At 35.5% G+C, this 18,596-nt stretch overlaps 1 protein-coding gene across 1 annotated transcript; it reads right to left on the bottom strand.

Annotated features, from left to right (window-relative positions):
* Positions 1–16,472: 16,472 nt before the first annotated feature.
* Positions 16,473–17,476, bottom strand: LOC116554443 (olfactory receptor 10AG1). The gene has a single exon (XM_032282413.1). It carries the CDS (start codon positions 17,429–17,431, stop codon positions 16,526–16,528), a length of 906 nt encoding a protein of 301 aa, XP_032138304.1. The 5' UTR covers positions 17,432–17,476; the 3' UTR covers positions 16,473–16,525.
* Positions 17,477–18,596: the final 1,120 nt, after the last annotated feature.

The raw sequence follows: 18,596 nt of genomic DNA, 5'->3' as shown, positions 1-18,596 counted from the left end.
TGGATTTTAACAGATCAGAATTTCAACTTGAAAAGATAAAATTTAAAACTTAAACTATTCTCTATTCAGAAAAGTATATATCTTTAAAAACTTTCTTAAAAGAATATAACCAGCCACCTAAACTTCTATAGTGAGTTCTATATATGTTAGTAGTAAACAGTTTCAAATTATGAAAAATAAAACAGAGACAAATAGTATACTTTCAAACTTGTATGAAACCAGAATAACCCTAAAACCAAAACCTGAGACCTTTACAAGAAAAAGGAGAACATTACAGTTTTATTTACCTTCTGAAAGTAATCAATTATTCAAAAAATTAGAGGATGAAAATAATACCTATTTATCAACACCACAGTTGCTGAGGAGCAGGAGTCAGCACAGCTTAGCTGGGTCCTGCATAAGCCTTGCCTGGGGCTGGGGCATGATCTGAATGCAGGATTGGGCAATGATTTATTTCCATGACCCATGAGATTGTTGGCCATATTACCTTGCCATTGTAGAAATAAGACCCTCGTTTTCTTCTGAATATTGACGGTAGGATATGGCCCTCGGTTCCTTTGTTCCTTTTTTTTTATTTTCAGACAGAACTGCCCAGGCTGGAGAGTGCAGTGGCTAGTCACAGGTGCAATCACAGCACACTCAAACTCCTGAGCTCAAACCGTTCTCCCACCTCAGCCCCTGGAGTAGTGAGACTACAGGCAAGAACCACGGCGTCTGGCTTGGTCCTCAGTTTCTAGGCACTGCCCTCAGTTCCCTGTCTCATTGTTCCCCAACATTACTGCCTTTTTCACCATAGCAGGAAAAGAAGACCTGATGGCAGGACATCTTAAAATGGAAGATGAAAGAAGCTGTTGGTCTGCTGCAATTGGGCAAAAAAATAAATTCTGTTTTTCATGACCTGGTAATAGCGAGCAAGCGAGAGAGAGAGAGAAAGAGAGAGAGAGACAGAGAGAGAGAGAGAGAGAGAGTGTGTGTGTGTCTTGCTTTTATTCTCTGGGCTCTTGCTCTTATTGTTCTCTAAGTCATCCTTTCTAAGGAGGCTGTTTAACCTTTCCCCATTTAGGAAAAAATAGTACAGCTCGCTGCCAGTGCTGATTTAATTTTACATAAACATGCTCTTTGAGGCTGAAGCAAATCTGACTGATTTCCGACGTGAAAATGAAATATTAAAACTGTTCTTGGAGTTATTTCTAAAGAGAATTAACATCAGAATCATCTGAATTATCAGAATCCTAATACTTGGGGGATCGAGCTGAAATGCACATTAGTTTCCAACAGCTGCTATAATCAAGCAACACCAACTTAATGGGTTAAAACAACACATCTCTTCTTTTCAGGTTTACAGACTGAAAGTGGGAAATGAGTTTTATGTATTGAAAGTCAAGGTGTCCATAGTGTTGTGTTGTGGACAGAGGGTCTGGGGAGAACTTGTTCTCTGCTTCTTCCAGCTTCTGGTGACGACTGGTGTTCTTTGACTTGTATCTGCATCATTCTCATCTCTACCTCTGTGATCACATTGCCTTCTTCTGTTTTTTTTTTTTTTTTTTTTTTTTTTTTGGTGGGTCAAATTTCCATCTACAACCCCCTTATAAGGATGTCTGTGATTATCTTTAGGGCCTATCTAGTTAGAGTTAGGTATGTACATGTGAATGTGATCAGAACTGACTTTATTTACTAGTGGGCAAAAGCTTTTCAAGCAGGTGTAAACTCTGCAACATTCTTTTTAAACCATAAATCCTAGTGATAGATAATGGCTTCTCAGAAATGTATTGCTTTCACATATGAAAACTTCATTAGGAAAACATGAAATATAGAAAAAGAACAAGCTTAATTGTATCAAAATTATTAGGGATACAGTACAAGCAACTATTACCATTTTCTTTACCAACAAAGAATCAACATTTTTTGTTTGCTTTTACTTATTACAATGATAACACAGGTTAATTGTAATATACTGAAAATTTTCTATAAAACAGAAAAGTAATAGAATATTTTACTCTATGTTATCTATAATGAATGAATACTATCACATTTTCATTCATCTTTTTTTTTCTTCCACTTTTATTTTAGATTCAGGGGATATATGTACAGTTTGTTACCTGGGTATATTGCATGATATTGAGATTTGGAGTATGAATGATCCCATCACCCAGGTAGTGAGTATAGTAGGCAACAGTTAGTGTTTCAAACCTTCCCCCCACTAGTATTTCCCAGTGTCTATTTGCCATCTTTATGTACATGAATACCCAGAGTTTAGCCCCTACTTATAAATGACAACATGCAATATTTGGTTTTCTGTTCCCGCATTAATTTGCTTAGGATAATAGCCTTCAACTGTATCCGCATTGCTGTAAAGGACATGATCTCATTCTTTTTATGGCTCTTTAGTATTCCATGTTGTATATGGACTACAGTTTCTTTGTTCAATCCAATATTGATGGGCGCCTAGGTTGATTCCATGTTTTTTGCTATTGTGAATAGTGTGGCAATGAACATGCAAGTGCTTGTGTCTTTTTAGTAGAACAATTTGTTTTGTATTGAATATACACCCAGAAGTGGGATTTCTGGGTCAAATGGTGGTAGTTTACATTTCTCTGAGAAATCTCCAAACTATTTTCCACAGTGGCTGAACTAATTTACATTCTCACCATCATTGTATAAGAGTTCACTTTTTTCCTGCAGCCTCATCAACATCTGTTGTTTTTCGACTTTTTAACAAAAGCCATTCTGACTGATGTGAGATGGTATATCATTGTGGTTTTTATTAGCATTGCTCTGATGATTAGTGATGTGAAGCATTTGTTCATATGTTTGTTGACTGCTGTGTGTATGTGTTGTACAATGTACATATGTGGTATCTTTGATTTCAAAGTAGGTATTCTCATAAAAACTATTTTCTCTTTCCTAATTTTCTTATTCCTGTATCGTTTCCAGAAAAATACATTTAGAAGAAAAAATTGTCAGCATTCAATTAAAAATTGTTAATTTTTCCACATTTATTTCCTCAAGTTCTTATTACATGCATATATTTCAATAAAATTTGTATTTTATCAAGTCAGAGTTATAGCATGTAGAAATGTTTAATCTGATTTCTACATAAATCATGCTTAATATTTACTGCTCTTGTATACCAACATCATTTGTAAAAGTACATTACCAAAAAAAGGTACTTTTTCTATAAGAAGTGATTTCTCTGGACAGTCATTGCTAGGTGAAAATATATTTGAGTAAGTGTGTGTATATATATGCATATAACATCTATTTCAGCCTCCCTTTAAAATGTACTGTTGAGAATCTATGGAAATATGTGATATGATTTCAAAGAGAACACATAATAGAGTTCTTATTACAATTGAGTCTATTACATCAGCCCTTATCAAAAGATTTTACTAAAAGAAGACTTTGTACAAAAAATTATAAAATTACCAGTGGAATGATTTGCTATTTTTTGACACATACAGTACTGCTATAACCTGATAGAAACATATCTCAAAATTAAAAATCAGTTTAATTTGAAAATAAATACCACTCTAAACACAGATAAGAAGCAGAGATAAAAATAAACATGTTTTGGAATTTCAGTTTAGATATAAGAAAACAAGATTGTCAGAGTGATTTTTTTAATACCATTATACATTCTTATTCCTTAGACTATATGTCATGGGATTAATAATGGGGCCACAATAGTATGAAAAAGAGAAAGCATGAATGACTGGTTTTTGGTCTTAAATATGTAATAAAGTCTTAACCAAACACCTTACCACAGTTGTGAGATGAGATAAACAGATGGAGAAAACTGTGACCCAGCTTGTATTTGTAGCTGATGGCAATTTATGGATTGTGCAGATAATTTTGTCAGTGGGGATAAGTATCAACAGAAATGAAGCCATGACATGCAACACAGTACCTATGTAGAGATTCATTTCAGTCAAAAACACATTCCCACAGGACAGTGTAAGTGTTGGGGTAATGTCACAGAACAGGTGGTTGATTTGTTTGGAACCCTAAAATGGCAAAGAGAAAACCTGGAATGCCTGCACCACTATCTAGACATGAGTTCCAGTGATCCAGGAGCCAGCCACCATCAGGGTACAGACCTCATGGTTCATGAAGAGAAGATAATGCAGAGGGTTACAAATGGCCACATAGCAATCTTAGGCCACCATAGCCAGGAAGAAGCATTCTGTGGCTCTTAGTGTAGGAAAATGGCACATTTGCGTAGCCCAGCAATTAAAGAGATTCTTCTTCTCTGGGTCCCAAGATTAATGAGCATTCTTGGGAGAGTAACTGACATATAACAAATTTCCAAGAAGGAAAAATTGCTAAAAAGCATCCCACAGGCGTTTGGAGAGTAAGGTCCAGCTTCGTTATTGGAACAATGGTACTACTGCTCAATAGTGACAGGAGGTAGCCACATGCCTAGGCAGGTAGGGGCAGGTACCCTGTGAAACCCCACCTCCAAGCCAAAGACAGTTTAAAGTCTAAAAGCGTGGTAGTTACAGGCGTGGTAGTTAATCCCAGGACTTTGGGAGGTGAAAGTGGGTGGATCATGAGATCAAGAAATCCAGACCATCCTGTCTAACATGGTGAAAACCCGTCTCTACTAGAAATACAAAAGAAAAATTAGCTGGGCGTGGTGGTGCACACTTGTAGCTACTCGGAAGGCTGAGGCAGGAGAATCACTTGAACCCACAAGGCAGATGTTGCAGTGAGTCAAGATTGCCCCACTGCACTCCAGCCTGATGACAGAGAAAGATTCCATCTTAAAAAAAAAAAAAAAAAAAAAAAAAAAAAAGAAGCATGCTATTATTGCTCTGAAAACAGCCCAGGATGAACCAAACTGCTCTATTCATCATAAGCACTGTAACCGCCAAAGGCTCACAGCTTTTCCATATGATTTCAGTTTATTTATTTACTTTCCTTGAAAATTCTATTTTATTTTGGATACAGTTTGGCAGTGTCCCTACCCAAATCTCACCTTGAATTGTAATAATCCACATGTGTCAAGGGTGGGGCCAGATGGAGATAATTGAATCATGGGGATCGTTTCTCCCATAGTGTTGCAGTTGTAGTGAATAACTCGAGCAAGATCCGATGGTTTTATAAATGAGAGTTTCTCTGCACAAAACCCTCTTGCCTGCTGCCATGTGAGATGTGACTTTGCTCCTCATTCACCTCCTGCCAGGAGCGTGAGACCTCCCTAGCCATGTGGAACTGTGAGTCAATTAAACCTCTTTCATTTATAAATTACACAGTCTCGGGCTTAACTTTATTAGCAGCCTGAGAACAGATTTTGGTGGCAATTCTATTGTCAGTTTTAACTGTAGGTTATTCTTTAAATCATGAAGAGGAAACATCCAGGTATAGAATGTATACAACATCTAAACATATAAGCCTATAGTCATTTGACAAATATTCTCCAAAAAGCTAACCATATATAGTACTCTTTACTAGCTGATATCATATTTTTCAAAAGCTAATGATCATGATATAAAGGATGGGAGGAATAAGAATATACACTAGTATTTTTAGGGGAAAATGTTGAGACATGAATCGCTAGATGATGAATCAGGTTGGAATCACTGGTCTCATTGTCTAAGGTGTTACCTGAGCTTGTTGTCTGACCACCAAGAAAATTAGAGTGTGGGTGCAAAGGGTGAGGTTGGAGTGAAAGTTTAATAAGTGAAAGAAGAAAGCTCTCTGCAGGGGAGAGAGAAGCTCAAGTGGTTTCTTTCTGTTCTCACAGTTGAATCAAAAGCTTTTATAAGAAGCTTTTCTCAGCTCTGTAGCTGTTTGAGTGACTTTTTTAACGCGAAAAGCTGTCTGCACAACTTCCCCTTATCTATGTAGTTGTGGGTGTGTCTCTAGGCAAGCCAAAGTGATGCTTCTCCTGTTTGTATAATTGTGGGTTTGTTTTAGGTCAGCCCCCTCCTCCCTGTGTAAGTTTTCACGGATCCCACTGTTTATGTATCTGAAAAGGGGAGAAAACTTTTTCCTGTGAGCTCACCAGTTACACAAACAAAAGGCTTCTGTGCTGGTTATCTGTGCAGGTGCAGTCTAAGTTTTCCCCAGGCTGCTCTATTTTTGCCCTTAGCTGTTACTTTTCAGGCAGGCGGCTTCTCTAAGGATCAGCCTTAACTGTTTACCTAACTGATTTTTCCTTTTCTTGTCCCTCAATAAGACATGCTTACTATGTTTTTAAGTAAACAGTCCTATGATACTAATGGATTTGTGAAGAGACTTGTAAATATAAATCTGTTGAAAACTTAGTTTCTCGTTGAAAATGCCACCTTCCTGGTTATAATTCTGATTTCAGAATGTCCAGCATGAAATGAGACATTCCATAATTAGCAAGCAAAATTAGCCAATATTAAGTCAGGTAAACAAGATAACAATTTCTGACAAGAAAATGGCAGAATTAAGTGAGAAAATAGATACTGAGTTCAAATCAGCAGCCAATGCATTAAATAGTCAAGCAGGAATTTTCCCAAGGCCATTTGAGTCTGTTCCTTACATTGTAGATCATGAGGTTAAACGCTGAGTTGACAATGATATAGAAAAGAGATAAACATTTGCATCTTTCTGGAAGAATGTTTGGATTTAGTTCCTAAATATGTAATGATTCTGGATCCACAGAATAAAGCCACAACTACGACACAAGATGAGCAGATGGAGGAGGCCATGACTTGTCCTGTTTCTGATGGAGACTACAAGATGGTGAAGATGATTTTCCTGTAGGAACCAAGAATCATGATAAAATGGTTCATAGCAAACAGCACAACATCTGTAAAGAGAAACATCTCATTCACAAAAGTATCTCCACAGGCCAGTGTGAGTGTTGCGGAAATGTCACGGAAGTGATTTTTTAAAAATTAGATTCACAAAAGGGTATGGAGAAAGCCTGGCATGTCTGCCTTATCACCACTGAAACTCTGTTGATCTAGGAGCCAGCCATCAGTTAGTTATAGACCTTGTGATTCACAAAGTGGTTACAGGCCATCACTGTCCAGAGAAAGCACTCAATAATTACAAATTTAAGGAGAAAGTACATTTGTTTAACACAGACAAAGACATATTTGTTTTCTGAGTCCAAAACTTTGTGAACATTCTAAGAAGAGTGAGACACATGAAATGTATTTAAAGAAGGAAAAAACACTGTAGAAAAGATACACAGAAATCAGGTGATCGTCATCAATTCTGACGATTAAAATAATGATTTTTATTATTTCCTATCATTTCCCATCATGATTATCATATAGAAAAGACAAAAAAAGAAATTATTTGGAGTTTGAGAATACCAAAAATTTCCAAAGAATGTATACCTTTATTGAAATATATTGAAAAGTATATTGAATATATACTTTTACTGAAAGGAAATTAACTTTCCACAGTTAGCTTTCGGTCTGTGAAAAGAGCGCAATTAATTATTTGTCCTTTTGGCTTGTTTTTTTTAAGCCACTAGAATGAGTAAGTGTTTGAATAAGTAGCATGTAAAATGTATTACCTCCATTTCTATGATACTGTTTTAAATCTTATCATCAAAGGACACAAGTGAAGTCTAATGTTAAATATATGCTAAATTCTAAACATATTAAAATAATTGTATATAATACTAGATTTGCATTTAAATGGCAGTAAATAGTTCTAGAATTATGCATTTACCATTTGGCTTGTGTATGAACAAATTAAAGTGAGGCTTTTTATTACATATAATAACAAGATTCTTGAAGCGGAAGCAGTTATATTTCTCACATTTCCCAATGGGATGTCTACCATTAAATTTTGAATTGTATTTTTCAATAACGCCTCAACTCTTCCAGGAAGACTTTTGCAAGTACAGTATGTGCCTTGCCTTCCATATCACATAATTATGGCTCTTATGTTTTATCCATATACCTGTCTTTGAAACTGTATCTTGTTTCACTTAACTATAAAAATAAAATGATCATTGCTTTTCAGCATTATGCTTCAAAATCCTACTATATTTTGCCATGCAGCAAATGTCCACTAAATTTTTTTTCATTTCTTTTCTTTTTTTAGTCTAGTGGTTGGCCAATTAATGATGACAATATGGAATAAATTGCACTTATATGATTTCAAGGAATCCACCTCGATGATTTAACCTCAGTTGTCTGACTGCGGGATATTGGTCATTCTCATTTTAATAATATAGCTGAGATGAAGCATATGGAAATAAAACTGAGATGTAGAAATTAAAATACATTATAAATACTATGTAGTTGTCTGAAAGACCAAAAGAAGAGAATATTCATTTCAGATAGAGAACATGTAAGAAAGTATATCTCATTCTTGAGCTATCAGACAGGATGCTGTCTGATACATGAGCCAAGATGTGGTCTCCTTAAATGATTCTCAGTTATCTGCCATATGTATTTTATATAATAACATGTATGTTACATCATAGTCAAGTAATCCACCATATTTTATAAATATGAAATTCTTTAACCATCAATTAAGATGACTCTTTGAATTCATTATAGATTATTTTAAATGAGAGTGTGATCTTGATGCATAATCTCTAACACCTAAACTATGTGTGACTCACTGGCACTTGATATTGTTTTAGGGCAATTTATACCTGGGCCTTCTCTGTGCTTGATAACTTCCCATAAAGCCGAGACAGTGTTTCTTATTTCCTTCTATAGACCCATAGATGATATTAATATGTTTGGGCATATAATATTTTTGTGAATAACGATTTTGGATCTAATTTAATGTAAATGTATGATAAGACTACATTATTCTCAAAAAGGAGAGGACAAAAATTCCTGAGAAAACATCCAATGTCACAAGAGACCCAAGCGAACACTTATTTACAAATGTAAAAAGAAATTGGTTGCTAGTGCTAGTTAATACAGAAAAAGAAAACAGACTACGTATCTCCTTTTTACATAGTTATCATTTTTCTTTATGTGTTTAATGTTATTTGGGTATAATTTTATCCTATTTAATGGATAAATGTCAAATTCCTTTTCTTTCTTTATTATTATTATTGCTATTGTTATTATTTCAACATGTTCTTACTGGAATGCAGTGCTGCAGACTCGGCTCACTGCAGCCTTGACCTGTCTGACTCACAGGATCCTCTCACCTCATCTTCCAAAGTAGCTGGGACCACAAGTGAATGCCACCATGCCTAGCTAATTTTTAAATTTTTTTATGGACACAAGGTCTTGCTATTTGGCCCAGGCTACTCTCGAACTCCTGACCTCAAGGCATCCTCGGGCTTCAGCCTCCCCAAGTGTTCAGATTACAGCTGTGAACGACTGCACCCAGTTCATTCTCACATTCTTTAATCATCAAATAGGATGACTCTGAATCCATTATAGATTATTGTTAATTATAGTGTGTTCTCAATTTAGAGAATGAACTGTAAGCACAATCACAGTGTATTGTCCATAAGCTTTTCAACAATGGCTTTCTCTCTGAAATTCAGTAATTTTTCATTACCTCTGAAAAAAAAAATCAAAAAAACTGAAGTATTTGCTTAAAGTTTTAGGCATGCCTTTAAAGATGTAAAAAAAAAAATATGTGAGAGAAGCAAATCAAAAGATAATTATTGCATTTGTGCACTAATATTATTTTAAAACTACTATTCTTCTAAATAAATCTAGGGAATGATGTGTCTGAGAAAAAATATTAGAAATTTGGTCTCCCATAACCTAGAGTGTATTTTGTCCTATACTGAGTCATAGAAATGTACGTATATTTAAACCAATATTTTTCTCAGAAGGAATAACTCCAACTAACTTTCTATTATGTCATTGCTAGATTATCATCAGTAAACAAGCTGTATTTATGTAGGGTTCTATGAGCTTAAAAGCAATTTATTAATTTTGTTTAGTTTCCTCCATAATAAGGAAAGGAGAAATTCAAATGTGGAGGCTTGATTGAATGAAATTTTTGTGTTTAAAAACTTGTTTATATGCTGAGTTTTGAATCTATTGAATCTTGATTCTCTTATTTCTACAATATTTTAAAATAAATGAACATAAATACAAAAATTATAAAATGTAAAATAATTTGCACTTTGCTAAGTGTTGTTACAGTTCTCTGCTAGATTTATTTATAGCTTTTCTCAGTAGAATAGTTTAAATACATGTTATATGTACTTATATATTATGTAATATAGTATGCATATTCATTACTTTATACTGTGTTAGTATAATACTTTTGTTTAACAAATTTTTCTTCTCTTAAGAGAAACTCATATCTCTTTCGGAATATATGTACATTCAGGCCAGGCGCAGTGGCTCATGCCTGTAATCCCAGCACTTTGGGATGCCAAGGTGGACAGATCACTTTAGGTCAGGAGTTCGAGATCAGCCTGACCAACATGGTGAAACCCCATCTCTACTAAAAAAATACAAAAATTAGCTGGGAGTAGCGGTGGGCACCTGTAATCCCAGCTACTCAGGAGGCTGAAGCAGGAGAATTGCCTGAACCTGGGAGGCAAATGTTACAGGTCACGATTGAACTCCAGCCTGAGTGACAGAGTGAGACTCTATCTCAAAAAAAAACAAAACAAAACAAAACAAAAAAACAAAAAAAAGTCATATTACTTTTAATTAAAGATATTCTTTTTCTACTGATTATATTTCTTTCTGATATGTCACCTTAATATTTAACTTTGTGCTTCTGCTTGTCACTCATTTAGAATTTTTTGCAGACACTCTGGCCAAAGCTGTCCTTCCCAATAGTCACCCAATAAAATTCAGTTCCCTGGCCACCCACCCCACCAACCCCACTAAATCTTGACAAGGGCAAGAGTACCCTTGAGAAAGTAACACTTCTTAATGTCCTCTATAATTCCCTGGAGAATATTTAAACTCAAAATTGTGTCTTTTTAAGTTCCTTTTTTATCCCTGTGTTTCTTAATGTTTCTCCATGATTCTTGCACCTGAGTCTTAGAATACAGCAACATCAGACTCTGAAATATTACCTGCACATGCTTTATTTATTTTGATCTATTTCTTATTCAAATTAACACTATTGTAGTTGGAGAGTGAATTATTTTTGTCAAGGACAACATGAGTGCTATTTCAAGCCATATCTCCAGTCTGTGATAAATAAAACCATTTTAAATCTGACATATATCAGAGGGAAAAATAATTCTCACAGTGTCTGCTGTCATTTCCAGCCTACTTCGTTGACCTGGGTGAAAATTGTTGATAGGTATAACAGAGGCTTTTGTACTCACTTCCATACCACATTTTAATTTGAAACAGAATGTTATTTGATTCATGCTCTCTTTTCCCTTTCTCTCTTTATTTTGCTAAGAACAAACTCTTTATGTTTGCCTCAGTCTCTAAGTTGATTTCTTTTTTTTTTGAAAATGGTCTCACTCTCCTGGACTGGAGTGCAGTGGCACCATCAAGGCTCAAGGCAACCTGGACCTCTTGCACTCAGATGATCCTCCCTCCTCAGCTCCCCAAGTAGTTGTGACTACAGGCGTGGGCCACCATGCCAGGCTAATCTCTTAGCAGTTTTTGGAGAAACAGGGTTTTTCCATGTTGCTCAGGCTCATCTCGAGCTCCTGGGCTTTAGTGTTCCTCCCACCTCGGCCTTTCAAAGTGCTGGGACTACAGGTTTGAGCCACAACATCCGGCCTTCTGAATTTTTAAATGAAAGTATTTAGATAGAACTTCTCACAGAAATTAATCCGATTAGTCCCATTTTAAAGTATGTTTTATTTAGTATTTATACATTTTTATCATTTTCTTTGGGATTTTTACATTTGTTTATGTACACCCGTACTGGGTACAGTTTACGATGGCCCGAATATTTCTGCTTCCTCCTGTTGTTATACCTTCTCCTAGCTGTGCAAATCCCTAGGCCTTGCTGTTAAAGGATTATGCACATATAATTAAGGTTTAATATCAGTTGACTTTAAGGTGATTTTTCATGTGGACCAGACCTGATCATATGAATTCTTTAAATAAGGGACAGCGGTCAGGGAGAGCAAAAATCAGATTCAAAGTGAGGGAAATGGAAGAGGGGAGAGGGCATGGGATGCATCAGCTTCTAGGAGCTAAGATTTGGCCTCTGCTGACATCCAGCTAAGAAACTGTTTCTGTTCAGGATCACTAAATGCTGAAATGTGAATGCATTGAAATGTGAATGCATACCGAAATAAAAAAAAATTCATTGTTGGGGGGCAGGGGAAGAAATTGTACCTGTCTTTCAATCTCAAGAAACTAGACTCTGCCAACAATGTAACTGACCCTACCTATAATCAGATATTCTTCCCTAGAGCCTCCAGACAAGATCTTAGCCCAACTGACACCTTGATTTCAGCCTCTGAGACTCTAAGCTGGAGCCTACCACCCTGTGCCAAATTTGTGACATACAGAAACTGCGACATGATAAATGTGTGTTTTCTTAAATTGCTAAGTTTGTAGTCATTTGTTATGCAGTGTTAGAAAAACAATGCAATCACTTACAAGGCACTGAATTTACCATTACCATTGAGGATGTAGACTTGATTTACACCTTTGTTAGAAAAGCTGTCTTTATCTGGGAATGTATGGATGTCTAGATTTTTACTGTTGGTGAAGTTAAGATCAGCGGATTTTAGGATATTCTGTATAAGTCTAAAACAACTCTGGAACCCCAGATACTTTCTTTTTAGATGGTTTGCCACTGCCCTAATGAGTTTGACAACCTGACTTGATTAAATGACCAACAGAAATCATACTCCACTTTAATTCCCTTCACTCTCTGACCTCTCCAGAAGTCCAGATTCTTTGCACAGTTCATCTGATTTTATTAAAAATCAAGAGAGTAACTAAGGGCCCTGGGAATTTCTTCTTGCTAAGTACTCTAAGCTATTCAATGCATGCTTGCAGTTTTCTTTTTCTCCTAAACCATATTTTTTACTTCATTTGATTTTTTGTTTGTTTGGTTTGGTATAGATTTGGGGTCTCGCTGGGTCGCCCAGGCTGGAGTGCACTACTAGTGTGATCACAGCTTATTCTAGCCTCACACTCCTATGCTCAAGCAATCCTCCTGCCTCAGCCACCCAAGTAGCTGGGACCACAGGCACATGTCAACATGCCAGCTTATTTTAACTTTTTAGCAGAGACAGAGTTTTGCTATACTGCCCTTGCTGGTCTCAAATTCCTGTCCTCAAGTGTTCATGTTGGCCTCAGTCTCTCAAAGTGCTGGATTATGTATGAGTCACCACGTCTGTCCTACTCTGACTTCAAATAAAATCCTTCTTTGAGTATATTCTATGTAATCTGGTGGATCCTTTCAAATACTCAAATTAGAGAAAACAATACAAATGTATTTATTTTCTTTAGGTTTAATAATATGTAGATAGAAAATATTTGATCAGAGGTTTGACAATATTTAGCGATATATATTTTCTTAATTGGGTTGATATGGTAAGATGTCAAAAAATTAACATACTGGCCTGGCGCAGTGGCTGACACTTGTAATCCTAGCACTTTGGGAGGCCAAGGAGGAAAGATCATTTGAGGTCAGGAATTTAAGACCAGCCTGGCCAACATAGTGAAACTCTGTTTCTTCTAAAAACACAAAAATTAACAGGGCCTTGTGGCACGTGCTTTTAATCCCAGCTACTCCGAAGGCTGAGGTGGGAGAATCACTTCAACCTGGGAGGCAGATGTTGCAGCTGAGATTTGGCCACTACACTTCAGCCTGAGTGACACAGTGAGTCTGTCTCAAAAAAAAAAAAAAAAAAAAAAAGAAAGAAAACTAACTTACCTATTGTATTGTCATTAAATATAGATTCATATTTATTTTATTAGCCTTATTAAGTGCTTTAAGTCCCCACATTTTTATTGTTTCTTGAAATGATTAAATTTTTGCTTTTTCTTTACTTTGTTATTTTGGAATTTGTTTAAATTACCATTGTCAGCAAGTATATGACAAAAATTTATACATATCTTTTGGTATTAAAAAGACAAAGGCTCAATTTATATATAAGTATACTACTTAAATGGCTTCTGAAAATGTGCAAATTTATTTTTATATTTTTCATTTATCAAAGACTAAAAAACTATTTGTCAATAGTTACATAAATTTTTATTGTGCTTATTATCTATTTGATTTGTTAAATATTAGTAAGAATCCTCTCATCAATTTAATACTTGTTCGTATTTTTCTTTTTTTTCTGGATTGTTTTATTGATCATCATTTAAGGCTCACTCAATGACTAAATGACTTTCAGTTATTCTTTAAAAGAATGTCCCTAAATGGCATATGTCTTTATTCCTCCTGTTAGATAAAGAAATCTAATTTTTCTTTCAAAATTCAAACATGATTTGGCTGATATAAAGAATTTACCTACTTGATGGGAAATATTCTTTAAGACATTTAGTAGCAATAAAAAAGAGAAACACAAATATTTTCTTTGTAATGCAGTTTTATATTTTCATAATAACTAAAGGTATTATTTCTTGTGATCTAGCTGTTATATTCCCAATATAGTATATACAAACTGTAAATTAAAATAGAATAAAACAGAAATGTTGTGAATTCCTGCCAGTATGAGGAAGCTACAATTCTCTTCTAATCCACATCCTCCTAGACACTGCTGATATGCAAACAACCATTCCTAACAGGCACATGTGAAATGCTATATGAAATTATAGTTGTTACTGGTTTTACAAAAATAATGCTATATTTTTTAAGTACATATACATTCTCTCTTACATATTAGGAAAGTAGGAATTTCTTCAAAGGAGCAGTTCTGAGACATTGTCTTGAGTGGGTGTACATTACTATAAGGTAAAGATGTACTCCAGTGTCTTCATATGCTCTGAGAGTGACTTCCCTTTACTCTCAAATTTGAAAAAGTTCATTATAAAAGTTTTTGAAAAAACACATTTGTAATAACTACTGAAAAAAATGTTACCTCTGCAAGATCAAATTCCATTGATTTAGCTTGTAAAGAAAAATATATATTTTTTTCTTAAATATATTTTGTTTAAATATATATATATATTTAAACAAAAGCCAAATTACTGTCTAAAATGCATGCAACAACTGAAGACTGAGGTATGGTTAGATACAGCATTCATTCCAGATGATTCAAACAAAATAACTTACATAAGAGGACAATTTATGTGATATATTATTTCCCTTGGTCTATGTTAACAACTTACTCCAAATTGGATGACTTAAGATAATAGTAAATTAGACACTCACCAGCTCTCTAGGCTCCTCCAAAATCACAATGTTGGCAGGAACTCCCTTCCTTCAAAGGCTTTAAGGAAGATTCATTCCTTGCTTTTTTTCCGTTTTGGTGAATCTTGGCCTTCTTTGGTTTGTGGTTGAATCATTAGAATCTCTGCCTTCACTTTACATGATATTCTTCTCTGCTTCTCTGCGCCATTTCCCCCCCCAAACTTCTGCCTCTCTGTCTTTTATAAGAACGCGTGTCATTGGACTTTATGTGCAGCCTAAAATCTCATTTAAAATCTTTACCTTCACTCTATGAGAAATACCTTTTTTTCCCCCAAATAAGATTAAATTTGAAGGTTCTAGTTGAAGATTTCTATTTTGAGGGGCCAGCATTCAAACCACTACACATAGGTAAGGCTAGTTTAGGATGAAAACTAAATATTACCAAAGAAAGCACTGAAGCTACAAGAGGAGAAAACATATTATCAGGAAAGAGTAAGATGTAGGCAGTAGAGGAATAAGCATTCTCAAGATTTTAAGACTTAAAAATATATAGACACCAGGTGCAGTGGCTCAGGCCTGTAATCCCAACACTTGGGGATGCTGTGGTGAGTGGATCACTTGAGGTCAGGGGTTCAAGACCAGCCTGATCAACATGAGGAAACCCTGTCTCTACTAAAAACACAAAACTTAGCCGGGCATGGTGGTTCATGCCTGTAGTCCGAGCTACTCAGGAGGCTGAGGCAGGAAAATCACTTGTACCCGGGAGGAGGAATTTGTAGTGAGCTGAGATCACATCATTGCACCCCAGCCTGGGCAATAAGAGCAAAGCTCCATCTCAGTTTTATAAAAAGGTAAAGAGAAACAAGTAGGGTAAAATGCAAAGAAAACCCCATATCCTTTGTTTCAACCATCTTAACTATTTTTGATGTTTCAAATTGGTTAAATCCAAACTAGGGTTAGAGAAAGTCAGTAAATACATCTGAAGGAATGCAAAGATAAAAGAAAATGTGTTACAGAGCATGACCCTAACCCCTAACTCAGTTGGGTTAGGGTCATGACACATGCAGTTATTTTTTATTTTATTGCTCAGGTAGTCTTTTAATCAATAGTTAACCATTGATATTTAAAATGGGATCTTGGCACCTGAGTTAAATTGTGCTCCAATTCCACAGTAGCACATAACTCTGTGAATCAAACACCCTTGGACATAATGTAAGTTTGCATTCATAATTTCAAATTTCAGTTACCATCATTGAATACTATGGGAACAAAACTAAAACATTTTCTGTTGAGGCCACGGGACAAACCTATAAAGAAATTATTTCTGTAATAAGTTTAAGCCTTTGTCTCATGTTAATGACTTAGCTAGTAATTTTCTCAATGCCTCCATGATATCTTTGTTCCTCAGAGTATATATCATGGGATTCAAAGTAGGAATCAGAATGGTGTAGAAAAGAGAAATCAGTTTCCCCATCCTCTGAAACTGATGTGGTTTGGGCTGTAAATAAGTGATAGTACCTGCTCCAAAGAATAAGACTACAACTATTAGGTGAGATGAGCAGGTGGAGAAAGCTTTAGCCCTTCCTCTGGCTGATGACAGTTTCAGAATGTTGGAGATAATTTTGCCATAAGAGATGACAATCAACAGAAATGGCACGGTGATAAACACCACCGCTACTACGTGAACTGTTATCTCATTCACAAATATGTTCCCACAAGCAAGCTTGAGTACTGGCGGGACGTCACAAAAGAAATGATTAATTGTGTTAGATCCACAAAAGGGCAAAAGGAAAATCTGGCATGTTTCCCCAATCACTACAGGAATTGTGGTGATCCAGGAAGCTACTATCAGCTGAATGCAGACTTTGTGGTTCATCACTAGAGGATACTGCAAAGGCTTACAAATAGCCACATAGCGGTCATAGGCCATCACTGTCAGAAGGAGACACTCTGTGCCTCCAAGCATAAGAAAAAAACACATTTGTGTAGCACAGGCAAACAAAGAAATATTTCCTTTCTGAGTCCAAATGTCCATGAGCATTCTTGGGATAATGATTGTTACATAACAGATTTCCAAAAAGGACAAGTTGCTAAGAAAAAAATACATGGGGGTCTGGAGTGCAGGGTCAGTTTTTGTTATTAGTATTATGATGCTATTGCACATCAGGATAGTCAAATACATAAGTAAAAATATACCAAAAAGGATCCAGTGGAGATTGGGAATATCAGAAAACCCCAGAAGAACAAATTCCATTATTGTAGTTACATTTGAGGTTTCTCTTTTCGTTTGCTCTCCATCTGCAGATATAGCAAATTCAAGATAGTTAATTCATTCACATTTAGAACCGTATTTTACTTTTGGGTTAACTAGGTGAGATACAGGAATGTACTTATATAATCTCTTAAGTCATTTTTACCATGACCTTGCTCTGTTTCTAGGTAATGAACTGATTTAGAGTTAAAATCAATTTAAGAAGTGAAACCCTAACATATTTTATGATACTGGGATATAATGCAACCAGAGGCATTGAGAGGCATGCATTGTTGCTTAGAAAATATTGTGGAGAAATAACATCTTATTATTTCACACTTAAGAGTAGAGTTATAATATAGGCTTTTTCTATTTCACCTGGGAATATTACTTTTCTTTGTATTGGTAGTCATATTCCAGTTTCTTTTGTTTCAAAATATTGCCCTTGAATATTATGATTAATTCCTATTCAAAATGAAGTTTAAAGGTTTCGTTTTTATGCACTAGTGACAATCAATTCTCTTAAACTATTTCTTGGTTACTGAGAGACTAAATACATGCATTATTGTTGCTCTACGTCATGTCTCTCTCTTATTATTTATGCTAAATGTAGAAACACTAATACCAGCAGGCTGTTTATTAACTTTCCCTGTTAATGCCATGTATACAGTGAATGCTACTTAGTAATTAAATTTTAACTTAAGATACAGAAATTCATCACAATATATTTTTACATTTTTTTTATCTAAGTGAAATTCTCCATTGTCATATAACCAAATATAATTCCTTGCAACCAAATACAACTCCTTCTCTCTATTTTCCCTTCAACCTGTTGCCCTATTAAAGTAAGACTCTTTGATTAAACCCAATAAACATTTAGTCTGGCCATCTAAGTGGCCAGAGCACATGAATGGGACGAAAAAATGAAACAAAACTAAACAAAAACACACAGTTCTGCTTCACTTCATGTCAATATCATCCCATATGAAGATATCACTGCTTGACAATTCCCGTTACATTTTCTTTTTTTTCCCCCCATTTATTTATTTTATTGCATTTTAGGTCCTGGGGTACATGTGAAGAACACGCAAAACCGTTGCATAGGTACACACGTGTCAGTGTGACCCGCCGCCTTCCTCCCCATCACCTACACCTGGCATTTCTCCCC

Source organism: Sapajus apella, unplaced genomic scaffold (genome assembly GCF_009761245.1).
Source record: "Sapajus apella isolate SASKATOON/1434 unplaced genomic scaffold, GSC_monkey_1.0 scaffold14, whole genome shotgun sequence".
In the NCBI taxonomy this organism is placed as follows: Eukaryota; Metazoa; Chordata; class Mammalia; order Primates; family Cebidae; genus Sapajus; species Sapajus apella.
Note: the sequence above shows the minus strand (reverse complement) of the source record. Positions and strands in the feature narration are given on the sequence as shown.